The sequence below is a fragment of the Vitis riparia genome, chromosome 4 (genome assembly GCF_004353265.1).
Source record: "Vitis riparia cultivar Riparia Gloire de Montpellier isolate 1030 chromosome 4, EGFV_Vit.rip_1.0, whole genome shotgun sequence".
Classification (NCBI taxonomy): domain Eukaryota; kingdom Viridiplantae; phylum Streptophyta; class Magnoliopsida; order Vitales; family Vitaceae; genus Vitis; species Vitis riparia.
Window position 1 is genome coordinate 4,647,560 of NC_048434.1, and position 18,988 is coordinate 4,666,547.

General features: G+C 34.8%; 1 protein-coding gene across 3 annotated transcripts; it reads left to right on the forward strand.

Annotated features, from left to right (window-relative positions):
- The first annotated feature begins 1,383 nt into the window (after window positions 1-1,383).
- Window positions 1,384-18,782, forward strand: LOC117912553 (transcriptional corepressor LEUNIG). 3 transcript variants are annotated; one of them, XM_034827184.1, is made up of 19 exons: window positions 1,384-1,491; window positions 1,724-1,847; window positions 2,381-2,478; window positions 2,601-2,710; window positions 4,272-4,664; window positions 4,811-4,899; window positions 5,155-5,233; window positions 5,306-5,381; window positions 5,584-5,633; window positions 7,095-7,400; window positions 7,565-7,789; window positions 8,528-8,773; window positions 8,860-9,004; window positions 13,006-13,115; window positions 13,276-13,425; window positions 15,386-15,541; window positions 15,644-15,760; window positions 17,600-17,806; window positions 18,334-18,782. In XM_034827184.1, exons 2-19 carry the CDS (start codon window positions 1,816-1,818, stop codon window positions 18,475-18,477), a joined length of 2,733 nt encoding a protein of 910 aa, XP_034683075.1. In that variant the 5' UTR covers window positions 1,384-1,491; window positions 1,724-1,815; the 3' UTR covers window positions 18,478-18,782. The 3 variants fall into 3 exon arrangements, with proteins under 3 accessions (XP_034683075.1, XP_034683077.1, XP_034683076.1); XM_034827186.1 differs by having other exon boundaries at window positions 8,887-9,004; XM_034827185.1 differs by having other exon boundaries at window positions 1,389-1,491; window positions 1,799-1,847.
- The last annotated feature ends 206 nt before the right edge of the window (window positions 18,783-18,988 follow it).

The following is an 18,988-nucleotide window of genomic DNA, read 5'->3' on the forward strand; positions in this document are numbered from 1 at the left end:
ATGTTATGAATTAATTATTGGCTATAAATGGAAATAAATTGTGGATGATAGGATGAAATTAAGAACTCAAAATCTGATTAAACAAAAATTTTCACATTTTTAATTTATAAAAATAAAATAATATACAAAACTTATTCATTTTATATATATATATATATATATATATATATATATATATATATATATATATGAACAAGGTCTAAACAAAATTGAAAAAACCAATAAACTGATCCAAACCAATTCAGGCGGATCATATTGATTTGGATTTCAATAATAAAAAAAGTCAATTCTATTTAAGAATTTTGAAAGCCGAACTTATTGGTAAGATTTTTGGTTTTATTGTCTCCTAATTGATAAAAATAAAATCAAAACTTATGTATTGTTTGATATTTGATAAAAAAATTATATTAGATTTTATTAAAATAATTTGTTGATTTTATATCATGATCAAATTAATTTTAAATGTATTTAATATATATTTTTATATTAAATCAAAATTCATTTCAATTATTTTAAAAAATGAATTAAATTTACAGCATAATATAAACTTAAATTAATAGGCTTTGAATTAAAAATAAACATAAATTTACAACTGGGTTGAGGATTAAAAAAAATTATTAAGTTGAATTAAAATTGATCTATGAAAATGGAACCAAACCGATTTTAATCAACTTGATTTGGTTCCATTTATTATTTCAATATTTTAAGTTCAAGTTTTATGACATATAAAACTGATTATTCAATTTATTTTTTTTACCCGAAAACTGACCTTATTTAGACTATATATATGGAGAGAGAGAGAGAAAATTTGGGTAACATTGGTAAATTAATTATTATAAAAATGTAAATATTTAATAAAAATAGAAATGTATAAAAGGGACCAATATAAATGATCAAAATAAAAGGAAAAAAAGAAGGGATGATAAATTAATTATTGGACAAATATGGAAATATTTCTTTTACTAGTGAATAATTAGAAAGAAAATGACTTGAAATTTGGTTGAAAATTAGAAATTTACAACGGAGGTCCAAAAGAGTCATTTCACTTCAGCCTTCAGTTCTGGTGGACTGGGGAACTGGGCTAGGAAAAATTAAAATACAGGAAAGGGAGAGGATGAATATAGAAATACAGCAAAGCATAGGTCCCAAATTTGAAAAGTTCGGACACGTGGCAGGATATAGTGAAAAGACAAAAAGGCCACCATAAATCTAGAAAGTACACCGCCTTCCTTGCAGAGTGAAGAGTGGAATACATGAGTTTCAAAGCCCATTTCAGTCATAGAGTAAAATAAAGCTTAAAGTGAAAATTTGATGAGAACGCAAGGCTAGTTTGGGAAATCCAGCCCCACAAAAACACAATGATATCTGCAACAGCAACTCAATCCACCGAAGCCATCAGAAAAAAATTTCTGTCTGAAAAATGAAAAAAACGAGAAAAATAAAAAAATTTAGTTAAAAAGCTTGCAAACAAAAGGGGTTTTTGGGTTGCAGGTATCTACATCCTCCTTTCACTTTCTTTAATTTTTTTTTAAAGGTTTTAAAATTGAAAAATACTAATATTTTATATATATTTTTTCTGTATTTTTATTTGTCGAAATTGGGGCTTTCATTCTCTCTAATTTTCTCTCTCTTCACTGTGTATTCTTTTGGGAATGGTATGAGGATTTTCAGTTTTCTTGACAAAAAAATCTTTGTTTTTTTCTTCTTTTTCTGGGTTTGATAGTCTTCAAAGGTGGAAGAAGCTGAAAAAGGCATTATCTTAGAATCTGACAGTATTATTATCCGCTCTTTGTGTGAGGTTTTGGATACAGCATCATGTCTCAAACCAACTGGGAAGCTGATAAAATGTAAGTTTCCTTCTTATACTGCCCATTTTTCCATCCTGTGACAGTTTTCTTTCAGGATTTCAGTTTTCTTCTATTTTCACGGCATTTTATTGCTGTTTTCTGCTTGATTTGGCTTCTGGGTATATGCTTTTTTCTGGGTTTTGCCCCTTTTGAGGGTTTTCTGAATCAAGTTCTCTTCTTTCTTGCTAATATCTGCATTAGCGTATATCTGGGTTTGTATTTATCGTTTTGTGTATTCTAGGGTTTTTCGTTTCTGCCGTTTCTTTTCTGGTTTAAATTCGTGCAAGATGTTTATGGTTGCTGGGTGGTTGAAATATTTCGTTATAGCATTTGGGTCTATGGTATTTAGTCTATTTTTTCTGTTTATTCTAGTTTTCTCGTTGAGGCCTTCTCTCATATCCGTTCTGAATATTTGCACTTGGAAGATTGCTTTAAGCAGTTTTTCTTTGTAAAGTTCTATTTTTTGTTTTAAATTTCCTTCTCTTCTCATAGTGCAATAATTTATTAAATTTTTTTGTTTGATATATCAACAGGTTAGATGTCTACATCCATGATTATTTAGTGAAGAGGGATTTAAAGGCATCTGCTCAGGCCTTTCAAGCTGAGGGGAAAGTATCATCTGATCCTGTTGGTATGAACATTTCAGGACTATGATAAAAGGGAAGAAAAACCCTGTTGAGTTTTGATATACATACTTATTGTATGGTGTTACATACTTATTGTTTGGTGATGAATTTTGATTGTGTTTTCCAGCTATTGATGCTCCGGGTGGTTTTCTATTCGAATGGTGGTCGGTTTTTTGGGATATATTCATTGCTAGGACTAATGAAAAACACTCAGAGGTTGCTGCATCTTATATTGAGGTTTGTTAGAGAATGTTTCTTCAAAATGGAAAGTTTCCTCTAGTCTGGGTTTGCAACTTTACTGTGATATGCTATCCCTATCTTATTTTTAGTTATGACCTTGCTTTTAAAAATTAGATAGAAATGATAGATGCAGTCTTAAAGACCCGTGCACACCTTTTTCCTGCATTGTTAGCCAAATTGTTTCTGAAATTTCAGATGAAACTTCTACTTCCTCTTCATAACTCCGGCTGGTTCATGGTAACCGAATGATCCCTGATCTCAGCCTCAGTATTAGAAATTTGTTGCTTGATGATTTTTGTATTCTTTGTTGCTGTATATGTTATTCATTTATGTTCTTTGTTAAAATAGTTGTTTTTTGACTGGTAATGTGAAAGTCTTGCTCTAGGAACTTGCTTTTATTGTCTATATTCTGTCTGTGGCCTGATTGTTTGCATAATGTGATTTACTTGTTCTAGGATTGATGTTCCTAATTCTGTGTCTGTGCGGCCAGTGAATGAAATGAATTAGAAGTATTTGCATGGGTCACTAGTATTCATCATTTTCTTAAGGACTCTTAATCCACTGTCACTTATGGCTTGCTTACTTGCTTCAATTAAGGAGACTGGGGACTTCCCAAGAAATAGGATCCATTACTGTTTGGAACGAAAGTCTCAAATATTGCATTTTCTGAAACTGTTGAAAATCTCTTATGCCCGTAATCTTGGTTCCTGGTTTTGTTTGTTTGTTCTATGATTTGTGTTTATCCCTGTGGTTGGAATATTTGAACTGGAAAATGTGCCCTTGTTCTGCACATTTCCAATCAAGAATAGAGGAGTTACGATGGTGGTCTATATCATGCTAAATAACCCACAAATGATGCTTGCACTTAAGATATAGTTACCCTGCTTGGTTTTTGAATATTTCCACACTTTTTATCCTGTTATTCCTGTTCCTTTCATCTCTCTAAAACTTGTATCCATTACTATTCTTGGAAATTAATTGGCTGCGGATCAGCTTATTAGATATCGCAAGAGGCTCTTGCTGATTAGATGTGAAGCAAGGAGAGTTCATGTCTTAAACTAATGAAGGGATTTTCTAGTTGATTTAAAGAAAATACCATATCATGATCATGGATAGCGAGTTCCTTTCAGCCAAATGGATCCTAGAGGGTTTCTGTATGATGGACTGAGGAATCATTGATACACAGTCATGAAAAGGTCCTCGTGGTTGGTTCATGTGCAAAATGAGCAAACCTTACCCCTTGTTAGGAGAAGGGATTCATTTCAGCCAACTGATTCCAGAGGCTTTCTGTTTGGTAAACCATGAGTATACATGCATATTCATTTTGATTTATTGCCTGTGGTGAATGAGCTCTCTGATATTGATGAAGTGCTTATAATATAAATGGTGCTGGTATGGGATCCACAAGCGTTGTTAGAGACTGTACTCAATCTATTTTTTTATTATTTTTATGAATAAAGCAAGATAATATAGCACTACTACTCAATCTATTTACTATAGCACTAGTATTAATCCTTACGAACTTTACATACGGATCTTACTGCATATGAAATTTCAGACTCAATTAATTAAAGCAAGGGAACAACAACAACAGCAACAGCAGCAACAACAGCAACCCCAACAACCACAGCATCAACAACAACAACAGCAGCAGCAACAATTGCAGATGCAACAGCTGTTATTGCAGAGGCATGCTCAACAGCAGCAGCAACAACAGCAGCAGCAGCAGCAGCAACAGCAGCAACAGCAGCAGCAACAGCAACAGCAACCCCAGCAACAGCAACGTAGAGATGGTGCCCATCTCTTAAATGGAACTACAAATGGGCTTGTTGGAAATGATCCTCTTATGCGGACAAATCCTGCCACTGCCAATGCTTTGGCTACAAAGATGTATGAGGAGAGGTTAAAATTGCCAATTCAGCGGGATTCTTTGGATGATGCAGCAATGAAGGTTATATGGTTTCCTTTTTTTTTTAATTTTAAATTTTTATTATTTTTTGAAATTTGAAATTTCCTTTTTTAATGGAAGTTTCTTTTGAGATTTCTTAAGAGATGGTTCCTTTCTAATTCTTAACCATCTTTCTGAATATTTAACAGCAAAGATTTAATGAGAATGTGGGCCAGCTTTTGGATCCAAATCATGCCACAATATTGAAGTCTGCTGCAGCAGCTGGCCAGCCTTCAGGGTGCTTCTTTATATGATTGACCTTTATTTCTTTGCATATATGGTTCTAGGGCCCATGATGGAACATGAATAGATATCATTTTCTTTTATGATTTTTGATGTGAATCTATGGTAACATGAATTTGAGCCTTAATGAAAAAACAAAATGGGATATGCTTATGTGGTATCAACATAACAATTCATTCAATCAATTGTATAGTTTTGATGCTTGCTTCTGTTGATATGTAATTTACTATTTTTAAACTCATAATTTCAGGCAAGTATTGCATGTTTCAGCTGGAGGTATGTCTCCACAAGTTCAAGCTCGGAATCAGCAACTACCAGGATCTACACCGGTATAGAATTGCTTCTCAGATTGTTGCATTAGTTGTCATTTTGTGTTGTTCTAAGCTATCATGTGGAATCAGGATATAAAGAGTGAGATGAATCCAGTGTTGAACCCCAGAGCTGGTGGTCCTGAAGGATCATTGATAGGAATTCCTGGTATCCTTGCTCAAGTCTCTCCTCTACAGTGATTTATTTTTGTCATTCCTATAAGTAATGATTGTCAAAACTTTTGTTGGATTAAACTTGAATTCCTCTTTTCTTTTCTTTTTATTTCACTTTATTTTATTTTATTTATAATTATTCTTTATCACATGGTGATACTTGTTAATTGTTACTAACAAGTATCCTCTTGTTTCAGGATCAAATCAAGGTGGTAACAATTTGACCCTGAAAGGATGGCCGCTCACGGTAAGTTTCTTGTAGTTGGCTGATTGCTGTCTTCCTGCCCCTTTTTACTGCAATTATGATATGTTTGTTTTATTAGTCAGTAAGTTCTTTTTTTGTTTTAATATCCTTTCCCTTTGAGAGCTATTCGGCTCTCGGTATGTACTCCTTAGGGTTGGGCCTACTTGGTGAGGAGTTGAGTTTGGCTTTTGAGTTGTATTTTTGTATAGTTTATTTATTCTTTTTGTAGAAATCTCCTTGTAAAGTGGAGGGTGTTTTGATCAGGTTTGTATCTCATCCTTCTTATGCTTTATTATCTTTAATTAATTCATCTTTGGTTTTTGATTAAAAAAAAAAAAAATCCTATCTTCAATCTTGCTGGATTTTTTGATGTGGCATAAGATTTTTGCAAAAGGTAAAACTAAAAATGTGTAATTTCTTTGTGAAGTATTAGGGAATGTTAATTAGAGATGGCGGAGTACAGTCATAAAAATTTAAATATTAATTGTAAACTATTGGGAAAAGATTTTGAATTCAGGGGCAAAACTGTACATGAAACGTTTTTTGATAGGCAAAGATCACTTATACTAATAGCGCCTGACAAAAATGTTTGTGTTAGAAGTGTCAACAATTTGTGGGTGTAGTATTTTAATAGAAATTCAACATGCTAGAATAAGAAAAAGGGAAGAGAGCTTTTTCTGGTTTACAGAAAAGGAGCTAGGCGTCCATTGATACCTCTTTTTTCATTAGGATGTTTTTGCTTGGTTAGTGAGGAGGCTAGTGGAAGGTTCATCAAGGGATTTATGAAGAGTTGTGTTTGTAATTGCTTCCTTATTTGGGTATTAGTCTGGTGGAATGGTCATCAAGGGTTTTATGAAGAGTTGTGTTCGTAATCTCATCTTTATTTGGGTACTAGCTTGCATCCAGAAATATATGAATCACCTCACTTGAGGATTAAACCAAGCAGACTGAGTGCAAGATCTCTACTGGGCTTGGTTTTTATTGTTAAAAGGTGATGTGTAGGCAGAGGGAGCAGTTGGTGTCTGTAAGAAGTGTTTCCCTGAAGATACAGAAAGAAATGTGACATGAGCTCGGGGGTCACTATTCTATTCATACAGCCAACCATTGAACCCAGTTAGCTGTGGGCCTAGGCAGGGGATCTCTAACAATCTTCTATTGATGACCAGCTTTTGTATAACCTTAAATTTTTCTTGAAGTTAGCATGTACCCCTCTCCTGGAATACTGACCTCAGGGCTTTTTTTTTTTTTTTAATGGAAATAGTGATTCTATTTCATGCTTTTCAGTATATTTTAAAGCTTATAAATAGATGATTTATGGTAATGTGATTTATGTATGTTTGGTTGTCATTCACCATTGTATTTTTGTTATTATGGTATAAAGCTGGTATGCAAATTGCCAGGTAGGCCTTGCATACAGCCTTTTTAGTATTCTTTTACTGATCGACCGTTCTTTCCTTTTGTTAGGGATTGGATCAACTTCGCTCTGGGCTACTTCAGCAGCCAAAAACTTTCATCCAAGCTGCTCCTCAGCCCTTTCATCAGCTCCAGATGCTACCACAACACCAGCAACAGCTTTTGCTTGCACAACAAAGTTTGACATCCCCTCCCAGTGATGAAAGCAGAAGGCTGAGAATGCTTCTGAATAATCGGAATATGAATCTTGGGAAGGACGGTCCTTCAAATTCCATTGGTGATGTTCCAAATGTTGGCTCACCCCTGCAACCCGGTTGCGCTGTTTTGCCTCGTGGAGATACTGAGATGCTAATGAAGGTGATCATCCTCTCTGTCAATAATCCTGCTATCATCTTATGGTTTTTGGCTTATTTGCCTTTTCTCTTATTTCCTCCTCATTCCTCTTTCTGTCACTGTTGTCTTGCCAACTAGCTGCACATTTCATGACCTTTTTGACTGAAGAAAGTATCCATTATTTGTAGTTAAAAATGGCCCAAATGCATCATCAGCAGCAACAACAACAGCAGCAGCAACAAAACAGTAATCAACCACAGCAGCAGCAGCAACAGCAGCTTCAGCAGCATGCGCTCTCAAGTCAGCAATCTCAGAGTTCAAATCACAACATGCATCAGCAAGATAAAATGGGGGGAGCTGGCAGCATCACTGTGGATGGTAGCATGTCAAATTCTTTTCGAGGAAATGATCAGGTCTGTTCCACGTGGGAGCCTTCTTTGTTCAATTTCTTTTAAAAATGGCAATAATCAGGAATACAGTAAATAGAAACATTTCCTTAAATGGTATCACTACCTTTAAAAATTTTATGTTTGCTAAATACATTTTCGGACTCCAATTTTTACACTCCAGTGAATCTCTCTCTCATTTCCCCTCTCGTTAATTAGCCAATTAATTAACAATTTGGGATGTCCTTATTCCATAAATGAGTTTGTTGCGGCTGCTAATTTCTCATTCCTCTTGGTGTAATTTACATTACTTCAAACAGTGACAGTTTTGTGAATGATGCAAAGATTTAGTGGAAGTAGCAGTTCCCTGTATTTAATAATTTTACTCCAAACCAATCCCATCTGCCTTTTTATCACCAGGTTCACTTGCATTGCCTGTAGTTTACATGGCAGTTTTGCCCTTCCACTTGAGCACTGATCAATTTCTACACTGGATTGAAAGCATGATTTTAACAGCTTAGGTGATGAAAAGAATATATCAAGGAGAGAAGTGCCGACATTAAACCTTTTTCTCTCTTTCCCTTCTTAGTTAGGGAGTGGGGTGGGGTAGAATGAGGGAGGTGGTGTTTCTCAAGTGGTATTTCAATCATGTCAGAGCTGGTCTGGAACATAAGCTTTGTAGGATTACATATTGTTTTCTGATAGGCTTCTTAGGATTACAGTTTTGAGTGGGTCCTAATATAATTTTCGTTAATGCATTTTAAGGCTTCAAAAAACCAGACTGGAAGAAAGAGAAAGCAGCCTGTTTCATCTTCTGGTCCAGCCAATAGCTCAGGAACTGCAAACACAGCAGGACCCTCCCCAAGCTCAGCACCCTCTACACCGTCAACTCACACACCTGGAGATGTGATCTCAATGCCTGCTTTGCCACACAGTGGTAGCTCTTCAAAGCCGTTGATGATGTTCAGCACTGATGGTACTGGAACTCTTACATCACCGTCAAATCAGTTGGTGAGCAAAGTCTTTTCCTTCTTGTACTTACAGAAGGGATTTTTTATTTACTCGCATGAATTCTCATTGGTATTCCATTTTGGCAGTGGGATGATAAAGATCTTGAATTGCAGGCTGATATGGATCGTTTTGTGGAAGATGGTTCCCTTGACGATAATGTTGAGTCTTTTTTATCCCATGATGATACAGACCCTAGAGATGCAGTTGGTCGTTGTATGGATGTCAGTAAAGGTGAGGTGATGACTACTTTTTTATCTGGCCTGCATTGTGACCACCATTTTCCTGAACTTTTTAAATTTCTTGTGTTGTGTATGTACTCTGATTTGGTTGCATAACATGGTATGAGTTTGCAAGTTTATGTATTCCAATTTGGTTGCATAAGTTGTTATAGTTTGCAAATTATTCACTAAATTCCTAATATCATAGGTAATGGCTGTAATGCTCAATTATTTATAAACCTGCTACTTTATTTCAGATTTGTATTTGTCTTATATGCACTCATTTATGGCCAGTTATTTGTCAATGATAATAAGAATTCAAATTCCTTTTGAGAAAATAACAATAGATTTTAAAGCAAGCATGGAAAAGGATGTGAGTGACTGAGGCCTTATAAGAGACCTGGGTGTTTTTCCAAATGTGACTGAAAAAAGAGCTTCGAGCTCCCTCAGTCATTCCCTCTTCATTTCTGTACATATCAGCAGAACTGTCAAGCTAGTCTCTTCATTGCTAAGGAGTTTCTTGTAACTAAAATTTTCACTCTATAACAACCTCTATATGTAAAAAGAAAACATTGACGTTCTTAATTGCTGCTTATACATTTCGATGTTTCTACTACTATTCAGCTCCCACGAAAAGTAGGCTTCCAAAATTGGCTAACTAAAATTTTTATTGATTCTCTTCTCCTGATTGTTGGATAATGTCTCAGGAGGCATTTGAATATCAACATACCTCTTCTCTTTCCTTTTCACCTTGGTTGTGAATATTTGAAGCTGAATCATTATAGAGGCTCGAAGCATGAATTGAAGCTCTTTCTGTTCTGAGGAAGAATATTTTGGTGTCTCATATCCATTTTGTGATGATGGCATTCTCGTTTCTAATATTTGTCCCTATAAACTGAAAAAACTTAAAATAGACTTTTTTTTAATTTTATCTGGGGGTTGAAAACTAAAGCATCATTGTTGGTATTAGACTAAATAGATTAAAGCTTGAGATCTTGGCTTCTACTTTGTATTGTGCTTTCCGTGGTTAGCCCACATTTTCGCCTTTCCTTTAGGTGTGCTTGAGGTGATGATTTGTGCAACTTGGTAGTGGACAGTCAATGGTGGCTACCTTTTGTGGATATTGGTAATATTTTTAACTGTTGCTTTGATTGGAAGATTTCTTTCGAGATTTTCATATCTGAAATATGCAAAAATGCAGCTGAATTGTATGATCATCTTTTTCTCCATTGTAATATTCCCTAATCTTATCTTTAATGTCTCGACCTAGTGAGTATAACTTGGACCCATTCAATGTCCCCTTCACTAGATCATCTTCTCCTGGCTATCATGGTGCTTCTTTGTGAAAGGGGGGCAGTGAATGTGGTCATTTGTTATGTGCTTAGAAGTGGGAAAGGTTGGATTTTGACAATTAGTTGGACTTGATAGGCTTCATTATAAATAAGATTTCCATGATTTGGGCCCCTATCTCTAATATGGGACCATATCAGTTTTGTTCTTAGAGATTGGAACTGTTATTAGCTTTGCTCATTGAGTCATTCTAACTCCTTTTATCCTTTGAGTTCTTTAATTTATGGTTCTGATAGGTTTTCTTTATCAAGGGTTTTCAAAATAATCTTATTGTTAATAGTTAAAGAGCCCATTGTTTTTTTATAGGCAAATGAGAATTAGTATTAATAGCACCTAAGAGGAGATGTACCAAATTACACACGATGTATAAGATAGACGCCTAATTTAAGCGAGAATAGGTCAACAAAAAGGCACCCTTTCCTTACTTGAAGCTTAGCTAATCTATAAGATCTATCATTGACATTGATTGGTTCTCTATGTATGCACTAACTCAATTCACAAAAGTATACATGAAATCAGATTTGATTGCTTGGTCAAATTACTTAACATCATTAAATAACCTTCTATTCCATAACTTGCCAAGAGACTAAAACAATTACAATGGAGCAGCTCTCCTAGTTTTTTTTTTTTTTCTGCTTCTTGCCTGCAAAAGACTCGTGCCACCCCAAAAGGTTCTCTTTCACATAAGAGTGCATTACCCAAACCTCTCCAAAGAGAGAATATCAATTGCCCCAACATTCTAGCTTTGGAACAGTGAAGTAGCAGATGGTCCATTGTTTCCTCTTCACCTTTGTACAAAAAACACCTATTTGACAAATTCCATCCCCTCCTTTGGGCTGATAAAGTGTTAGAATTCTGCCCTAAGTTGCTTCCCAAGTAAAGAAACCTACCTTCATAGGTGCCCATGTACTCCACACTACACCCTTTGGGAAAGGCTTTCAATCTCCCATTGTTAAACATGCATATAGAGATCTAACCGAGAAATTGCCATGCTTGGTTTCATTCCTACTCAATTTGTCTTCCTCTTCCCTTCTAATTGGCAAGGAATGGAGTTTCCGTCATAAGAAATTCTCAACTTCCACAAGTTCCCAATCATTGAATTTCCCAGAAAAATTGGGTTTCCAACCACCCCTTCCCCACCTTGCTCCCTCACATCCGCTACCCAATCATTTTTGTCCAAAGCTATAGAGAATAAAGTCAGGAAGGCTCATTCCAAGGGTAAATTATCACACCAAATATCATTTCAAAATTTTACCCTTTTCCCTATCCCAACTTTGGAATGATACCTGCTTTTAATAACCTCCCACCCTTTTCTAATAGCTTTCCTATTGTGATTTGCATCTATAAGGACTTTCTTTTTATTGCAAATCTCCAACTCCACTTACCAAGCAAATCCTTGTTTAAAATGGATTAAAGAGCTCACCTGTGTTTGATTTAAAATTGTTTAGTTTGATGATATCTCTTTGTGTGCCCTTCCCATGTGGGACAAATGGACAATTTCTAAAGCACTTTAAGCATTATCTTCTCTGAAAAGAACATCCATCTTGGTTTTCTGAAAACAAGAAAACACAATTGTTATGGAAGTCTCCAATTTTCTTTGGCTACCCAGGTCACCTTGGCAATATTGGTTCCCTTCAGAATTTTACTATGGTAATAAAGAAGAATCATGAGCATTTTTCTTGAGTCAATGGGAAGCTTTCAAGCTTATAGTTTGTATTTTTTATTGTGGAAGGTGATATTTCCAACATCATCTAGTGGAGTAAAGATTGTACTGTAAAAGCTTGTAGACTCTCTGTCCTTTTGAATAAGCTGTAGGTATTCCTAACTTGTTGGATGTTTCTTATCCATGGGTTTCTGAGTCTGCTTATTGTGAACTTAATTTTAATGCTGATAGTGGAGCTGTGACTTTTTAATTTGTGGGACCTTGATGTTACCCTAGTTTATTGTTCTAATAGTTTTCATTCTTTTATTCTATTTTTTCTGCTTTTTATTGGCCTTATCTCTTTGATGATTTTTTTTCCTTCTTTAATCTTCTTCTCTTAGACCTTGTCTTTGTATTTTTATCTTCCTGTTAATAAGTTTAGTTGCCCAATTCAACAATTGGCTGCTATGTTTATAGGCATTTTAACTTTGTTTGATATGCCCCACTTTTTACTCTCAGAATCTGGGATAGATAATCTCTGCAAGATATTAGGCACTTTAGTTCACTTTCTAAAAAAATGGTTGATTTTGGTATTTTAAATTCATTAACTTTCAGTAGCTGCTTATATGTTGTGAGATTGCTCTAAAAATCTTACCCCTTCTAAATAGTCCTCAGCATCTAGTTGTACATAAAATATTTCTTTAAAGTTCAAATTGCATAATTTGTTTCCATTAATATTTATCCACTGTAATAAATTATTATTATTATGTCATTATTTACCTACTAGAGATGCACTTTTTTATTTTTTAAATAAAATAAAAAATGAAATATTCCATCTATATTTGTTTTGGTTTTTTCCTTGCAATACCAGTTCCCCGCCATGACAGGCACAACCGTAAAGTAAGATACTTTTAGGAAACAATTATGAATTAGTAATGGATGAAATTTCACATTTGTGCTTGTAGATAGTGCAATTCTCTCTCTTATAAAATTTGAAATATGGTGTTTGCATTTTATTTCAGGGTTTACATTTACGGAAGTCAGCTCCGTTCGAGCGAGTGCAAGTAAAGTTATCTGTTGCCACTTCTCATCAGATGGAAAACTGCTTGCTAGTGGTGGCCATGATAAAAAGGTAAGTGCCAAGAGGATTAAAGTATCCTATATTATTAAAAGTGAATGTTGAAGAGCACTAAACATGTGATGAAGGGGGAGCTCAAAATGCTTCATCGTGTTGCATAGTTAGGATCATAGAAGAATAACTGAACTAGTTTTCTTAATGGTCTTAAATGCAGGCAGTATTGTGGTATACAGACACTTTAAAGACAAAAACTACACTTGAAGAACATTCAATGTTAATCACTGATGTCCGTTTCAGTCCGAGCATGCCGCGTCTTGCAACATCTTCATTTGACAAAACCGTCAGGGTTTGGGATGCTGACAGTGTCAGTGGACTAGTTCTTCTTTTTGTAGTTCTGTGTGTTTTCTTTGGTTTTCTAATGTTAGTGTTTTTGTAAGAATATTTTGCTTCTGAATGTTCTGTCTGGAGCATTGGTTTATTGGAGTTGACCTGGTTACATCTAGGATTATATTGACCTATCAAGTTTGTCAACTTGGTGGTGTTTGATTACTCATTTATTGTACTGTTTTTGTGAGAGAATGCATTTTACATATTTATATTAGAAAGTTGGTTGCTTGAAGATAACAAAATTGAAACTGTGCATGTTTTTGGCTGTTTGTTTGTAATCCATGACTTCTAAACTGTGATTGTTTTCCTGTTGGTGGTGGAGTTCCCTAGTTTAGTTTGTCAACAATGAATAGAAAAAAGAGAGAAGGGCTGTTAGGAGAGAGGAATTTTCTTTGTGCCCACAAAAAATGATCGCCTTAAAAGATTGAGGTGATTTGGTGAGAAGAAAGAGAGATTAAGCACCACTTTCCTACACTGGATTTATTTTTATTTTTTTACAAAAGAGCCTAGTGTGGTTCATTATTCTATTTCTTTTTTCCTTCTCTCTCCATTTTCTCTTTATGTGAAGTGCTTGAATTTTCTCCTTTTCTCTCATCTTTAAGTGGTGGGAAAAAAAAAAGATTACTAGTGTTAATAGGAACATGTTTTTCTTTTACATCTTTTTTGTGTTTTGGGGTTGAGATTGTTTGAAGAATAATGCATCCGTCAGTTTGTACTGTTACATTTATTCCTGTCAAATCAATTGTTTGTTTCAATCACAAAAGGAAAAAAATGTTAAAATTTAGTATATTGCACCATACAATTGCCATATAAATGAAGATGGGGGCATTTCTCCTCTGTTGTTGCCTCGTAGCTCAAATAGTGTTTTCTTGCTTTCCAATATATGTTGGGATGTTTGCAATGCTGTGGGGTGGTATTCTGCATCATGCAACAATGCAAATGATCACGATGATACTTGCCAGATTAGCGCTTTCATTTTTTGATGCATTTACAGATGAACAATGAATACCTAGCATATATTTTGGTCGGTAATAGTTAGTGAATCAGGCTGATGCTGTGATATATCACCTTTAGAAAAGATACGGGAAATATTTACAATAAGATTTCTAACATGTATTATTTCCCCTACTTTTAAAACTTATGATAGCTTAGCCAAGGGATTGGCCGTGATGGACGTGTAATGCTATTACAAAAAGTAATTATATCCCACTCCTTTACCAAGGTCTAGGGATAATTATTGATGCATGCTAATTGTACACATCTAGCATCCTTGGGTGGTGCATCCTCTATCATACATTTGCCCAGAAAAGAAAAAAAAAAAAGAAAGAAAAATCATCTTCGCTGCTTTCATGAACTGGCATTTCTTCATTAATGAAATATATTGGGGACTTTACATTGTCCTCTTAGTTGTGCAGCTTGTGCCACAACATCAACTTGATTGCGAAATCTCCCAATTCTATCAGTTATCAATTCAATGTTTTTAATGATAAAATAAATAGATTATATATATATGTATGGTAATAGGCACATGTTAAGGGTACCATACCTGTGTGCTTGTATGTATGGGTGCACAGGTATGTGGACATATGAGTGTGTGTACTGTTTCAATAAGAAATAGATCTGCATATAATTTGGATTTCATGTTTAAATACAATGTGATTTGTGCGTGTACGCATTTATTGCTTATAGTCTAATGTGCCAGGGCTACCTTTTGTCCTTATTTGCATTATTCATATGGATGTGAGATTTGTAATTTGTGTACTGGGCCTACTGGCTTATTACTGACAGCTGCTTGTTTTTATTCCTTGTAAATTGGCTGTACCGTCAAATCTTTTACTTTTTAATTTTCCTTTTAGTCTGTCTATATGCTTATGTGTTGGTATGACTCCTAATTGTACTTGATGTCGTCTCAACTTTATATATGACTTATTCTGCAGACTAGTTACTCGCTACGTACTTTTACTGGACATTCTGCGTCTGTTATGTCGTTGGACTTCCACCCGAATCAAGAGGATCTCATCTGCTCTTGTGATGGAGATGGTGAGATACGATACTGGAATATTAAGAACGGTAGCTGTGCAAGGGTATTCAAGGTAGAAACTAGTTCATGTTGGTTTATGCATTTCATAAATTATGTAAGCCTTGGAGGGGTATGGACATTCTTGGAGAATTCTAATTTTCTTCATTTCAATTAGGGTGGTACGGCCCAAATGAGATTTCAACCTCGTCATGGAAGATATCTTGCAGCAGCTGCAGAGAACGTTGTATCGATACTGGATGTGGAGACGCAAGCTTGTCGGCATTCATTACAGGTTAGTATATTTTTCAATGTCATTATACAATTTAACCAAGGACAATATGAAAAAATGCCTATAAAGAAAGTGTCATTCTTTTTTCACAGAGAAAAAAAAAAAAAAAAGAGAAAGCAAATGACACTATAAGAACTTTCATAAAAAAATGCCTATAAAAAAAGTCCATTATTTTAAATTTTTTTAATTTAAATCTTGTAGAGTTATTTTACATGGAATTGATTTTGGAACTTCCCTTTCGTAATCCCACTTGAGCCATTCCCCCGCCTCTCTCTCTCTCTCTCTCTCTCTCTTTTCCCTTTTCTTTTTTCTTGTTTTGTGGTTCCCTGATGGGACATAAGTTTGTAGTGTGATATATACACAATACAACACATGATACATGATACTATAATACTGTTGGTTTTGACTATTTTTGGTAATTTCCTAAATAATTGAATTTGACTTACCTTTAGTAGTGCCCTCTGGGCTGTAACTCAGCAGTGATCTATGGCATTGGACTAGAGGGCTTGAGTTTGAGCCTCCCATTTAACTAGGTGTTGTAGGGTGGAGGGACAGGGGGTGTGGGGCAGTTGGAATAACTGCCTCACTGTTGGAGTGAGTTCTCCATTTTCAGGGGAAAAAAAAGAAAACTCGAATTTGGAAAAGATTTTCTTAAAAAAAAAGTTATTATATTAATTTAGAATATAATTTAAATTCAGAAATGGTTGATGAAAAAGAAGGGATAAGATGATGATGCAAGAGAACACTACATATGTGTTGTTAGAGGACCATGTGAAAGATTATAGCTTAGGTATAAGTATATCCATAATGAATATTTGGAAGGTGCTATGCGAGTGATTTGATCAATGTGCCCTTGAAGTGAATGAAGAATTTTACTCAATATATTAATTTCTTTTTCAAATGTTTTTTCTTTTAGGGGGAGGACATTTTTTATGAGTTCACAATACAGAAGAATACGAAAATGATATAAAATACAATTTATTAGCTCACAAGTATGTTATCCTGGATTTACTGAGAGAATGGATTCTGAAAGGTGGGTTCCAATAATTATGTATCAATCACTTTTTCCCTTGAAAATCTCCCTATGGATGGGTGTGGTGGTTGCCTTTATAAGGTGGAGAATTCCAAATTCAATGATTTAGAATCACTTTTATTTGTAAAAAGGCTTCTCCCATTTATGAATTGTTGAAAACAAGGACTTTATGTGTTAAGAGTCAAAACTGAAATAAGGGAGTTGAGGATTTTTTCTGATAGAATGATCTGATTGTTGCTCATTGGATATGGAAAATTTGACCCTCTGAATTTTATGAGGCTACTCGTATATGTGCCATTTCAATTAGAAATGTAATTGAAAATTTAGTAGACTTGCCCTTTCTATTTGAAAGATACCTTATTGTATAGTTATTCACTTATTCAAACTGTAATACAATTCAGAATTCATTTTGATGTATTTAAAAAATAATATAAAGTAGAAAATTCAGATAACTTTCAAACCTCAAAAGCTGACAGACAGGTTATTTTAAAATTTAACATATATGCGGGTTTGATAAATTCAATGTTTTTTCTATACTTGATAAATGCTACTTAGTTGATGAAATGTGTAGTATAGATAGACTTTTGAAGGTTCTTAGGATATAAATATCCATCTTATGGACCTTGATGAGTTCTGATCATTATCATGTAAAATTTTTTCTTCCCCTTCCTTGTTGTCCCTTTTCCTTTTTCCTTCTGATAAGAAAATGAGTCAAATATTGTAATGAAAGCACCAGAAATAGGTGCCGCGAGGTATACATGATGTCTCTTATATGTGATAGGCCTTCTGACATGGGTTTGTAATGCTAGGGACATACAAAACCAATTCATTCTGTTTGCTGGGATCCTTCTGGTGAGTTCTTGGCATCTGTAAGTGAGGATTCTGTCAGAGTTTGGACGCTTGGATCAGGAAACGAAGGGGAGTGTGTTCATGAGTTGAGTTGTAATGGCAACAAGTTCCACTCCTGTGTTTTTCACCCAACATATTCATCATTGCTGGTCATCGGTTGTTACCAGGCAAGTCATTTGTCCTTTTGCTTAAATTCCTTTATACTTGTTTATTGTTTACTTGAGCATTAGTCAGCACTATATTTTTCTCTATGTATTGCTTTATGTGCAAAAGTATTCAGTTAATTTAAGATTCTAATAAAGATGGCATTAAACCTGCATGGGTCATACTGCCATATGTAGGGAGATTTTGTCAAATCTAAAACAGGGATCCTTAGATCTTTACTCAAACACCTATGCCTACTTTTTCCCTTGTACATTTATTTAGTAAATAAACTGTCAGGACCCATCAACTACTCAAATATCTATAAGCACAATTTCCCTCTATCTTTTCCAGCAAATAAACTGTCAGGACCCCCATAGGTTTCTGCATCCCTTTTGAAAGATCTAAGTGGGAAAATGAGGGCATTGTGAATTTAGACCATTTAATTTTCCTTATATTTCCAACAGTAGAGATTTTCTTGAAGAGGCCATGCAAGTCCTTGAACTTCAAAGAATTTAATTTCTAATCATTTTAGTATTGTTATTTGCTACAGTCTCTAGAGCTTTGGAACATGAGTGAGAACAAGACAATGACTCTTTCAGCTCATGATGGACTAATAGCTGCCTTGGCTGTATCAACTGTGTCTGGCTTGGTTGCTTCAGCTAGCCATGACAAGATTGTCAAGCTCTGGAAGTGATTCAACTGTTTTTGTCATGGTAAAAACTGCCTCTGCAATTCAGGACTAGATTCCTTTTCAGTGTTTGATCAAAAGCTGGTCTAGTATACAAATCTATTTTGGTTGATCATTCTGTCCGTTTTGTGTTTTGCCTTTTTGGATCTCAACTTCATCTCCTTGTAGTCCTGGATATTGACCTTGTATTGTTGCTGTGTTATGTCTATCTTTTTACTCTTTGCTAACATTGGACTTTCTAGTTACGTTTTTAGAAACGATTGTGTAATGATTTGTACTCTATAAAAAGGTATGTGTTTTAGTTCCTGATAGTCTTTCTATTTTGTTTATTCTAATTTATATTGTTTCATTTGAGACCATGCCCTTCTGGATACCAAACATTGGTTTTACATTGGCTCAGCAAACTTGGGTTTTGCCTGAACTTTATCTTGGTTCATTCTAAGGTTTTAGCCAAATATGAATTTGATCATCGAATCATAATTTCCTGACCAATCTCGAAACCATGATCAAAATTCGA

What these genes read in the sequence shown, in the direction of transcription:
- LOC117912553 (XM_034827184.1), top strand. Translation starts at nt 1,816, where the DNA reads ATGTCTCAAACCAACTGGGAAGCTGATAAAAT. An exon ending in AACTGGGAAGCTGATAAAAT is followed by an intron (nt 1,848 to 2,380) that starts GTAAGTTTCCTT and finishes ATATATCAACAG; the next exon opens with GTTAGATGTCTACATCCATG. An exon ending in CATCACCGTCAAATCAGTTG is followed by an intron (nt 8,774 to 8,859) that starts GTGAGCAAAGTC and finishes CCATTTTGGCAG; the next exon opens with TGGGATGATAAAGATCTTGA.